The following is a 1,227-nucleotide window of genomic DNA, read 5'->3' as shown; positions in this document are numbered from 1 at the left end:
TCAGAGGAGCTGCTTAAGATTCTTCCACTTCAAGGGATTAGGGCAGTTCCCATTATGAACATGTATAAGCTATTTTTATACACAATACAGTGGTTTGCTTCAATGAATTAAGAGAAGAAAGTTTGGTTCCACTGCAGACCTTAACAACAATTAAGGAACCACAGCATCTCACAAAACAACGGTGCTGCTCCGGTCACAAACCACGCTATTCAAGATTGCAAGAAGGGAACATCCTTCCAAAGGTAAATACCTTTACCGTGCAGGTAAAAGCAGATTAGCCAATACGGATCAAAGACTATTGCCATATTGGAAATCATCCTAAAAATACGAAACAAGTTGATTATAAACTGCCAGTATGAAATGAACAATTTTTTTTTGCCCGAATTATTGCAATTATTGGCAACTGCAATACAGCTGATAACCTCAGAGCCATGCAATCTGTTGCTCAAAATAAATACAGGTGAATTTCACTGAAAACAAGAGTCCAAAGCACTTACTCATGTGCAGTTTATTGGCTATTATCTCAACTGTAGAGTGTTTTACCTTTTTATTGGGAGTTTCTGATTGATCACCCTCACATTTTTCTACATCTTCCTCTCCCTCTTTTGCATGAGAAAATTTTGAAGTCTTTTGTGGTAACGAGCTGTTCTGTTCACCATGCTTCTTTGGCTGTTTACCTGTAGAACAAGCCTTCCTCTTTCTTTTTTTAGTAACCTGATCATAATTAAGGTAAGATTCAAAAGACATAGTAGGGGGCTCAAATTCTTCATCACTAGATAATTCAGCTTTGCTTTTTATGACAAGTTTTTGTTTTGGTTTCTCCACATGCTTAGGATTTCTCTGTTTGGAAGCATCCTTTCTAGGCTTTTCCTTCAGGGGTGGTAAGTCTTTATTGGCTACAGAGGAACATCGCTTTTCTGAAACCTTCTTGCTGTCTGTGGATGTTCTCTCTTTGAAGTCACTTTTTTTAGATTGAGGATTGGTACCCTGGGAAGCCTGCTTAGAACCACTGCTACTACATTCTTTATTATCACACTCTTTTTGAAACTCAGAATCTCTACTTTGGTGAATCTTTTTACTATAAGTACGCTGCTTTTTCAACTTTTTAGAAATAGGAGCTCGACTGGAACTTCTAGAGGCCAGTACAGAGGCTTTGGACTTCTCTGAAGGCTTAATCTCCTTGGAAATAGAAGATTTTGTCTCTTTTTTTTCTTCTTCAGTATTTTG

At 37.7% G+C, this 1,227-nt stretch overlaps 1 protein-coding gene across 1 annotated transcript; it reads right to left on the bottom strand.

The window, feature by feature from the left end:
* Positions 1-497: 497 nt before the first annotated feature.
* On the bottom strand, positions 498-1,221 carry LOC104168202 (transcription elongation factor B polypeptide 3-like; the record flags this gene model as incomplete). Its single annotated transcript, XM_009708701.1, has 1 exon — positions 498-1,221. A coding segment is annotated over one exon (724 nt), but the record flags the coding sequence as incomplete, so codon positions are not given.
* Positions 1,222-1,227: the final 6 nt, after the last annotated feature.

Source organism: Cariama cristata, unplaced genomic scaffold (assembly GCF_000690535.1).
Source record: "Cariama cristata isolate BGI_N322 unplaced genomic scaffold, ASM69053v1 C11038546, whole genome shotgun sequence".
In the NCBI taxonomy this organism is placed as follows: Eukaryota; Metazoa; Chordata; class Aves; order Cariamiformes; family Cariamidae; genus Cariama; species Cariama cristata.
Note: the sequence above shows the minus strand (reverse complement) of the source record. Positions and strands in the feature narration are given on the sequence as shown.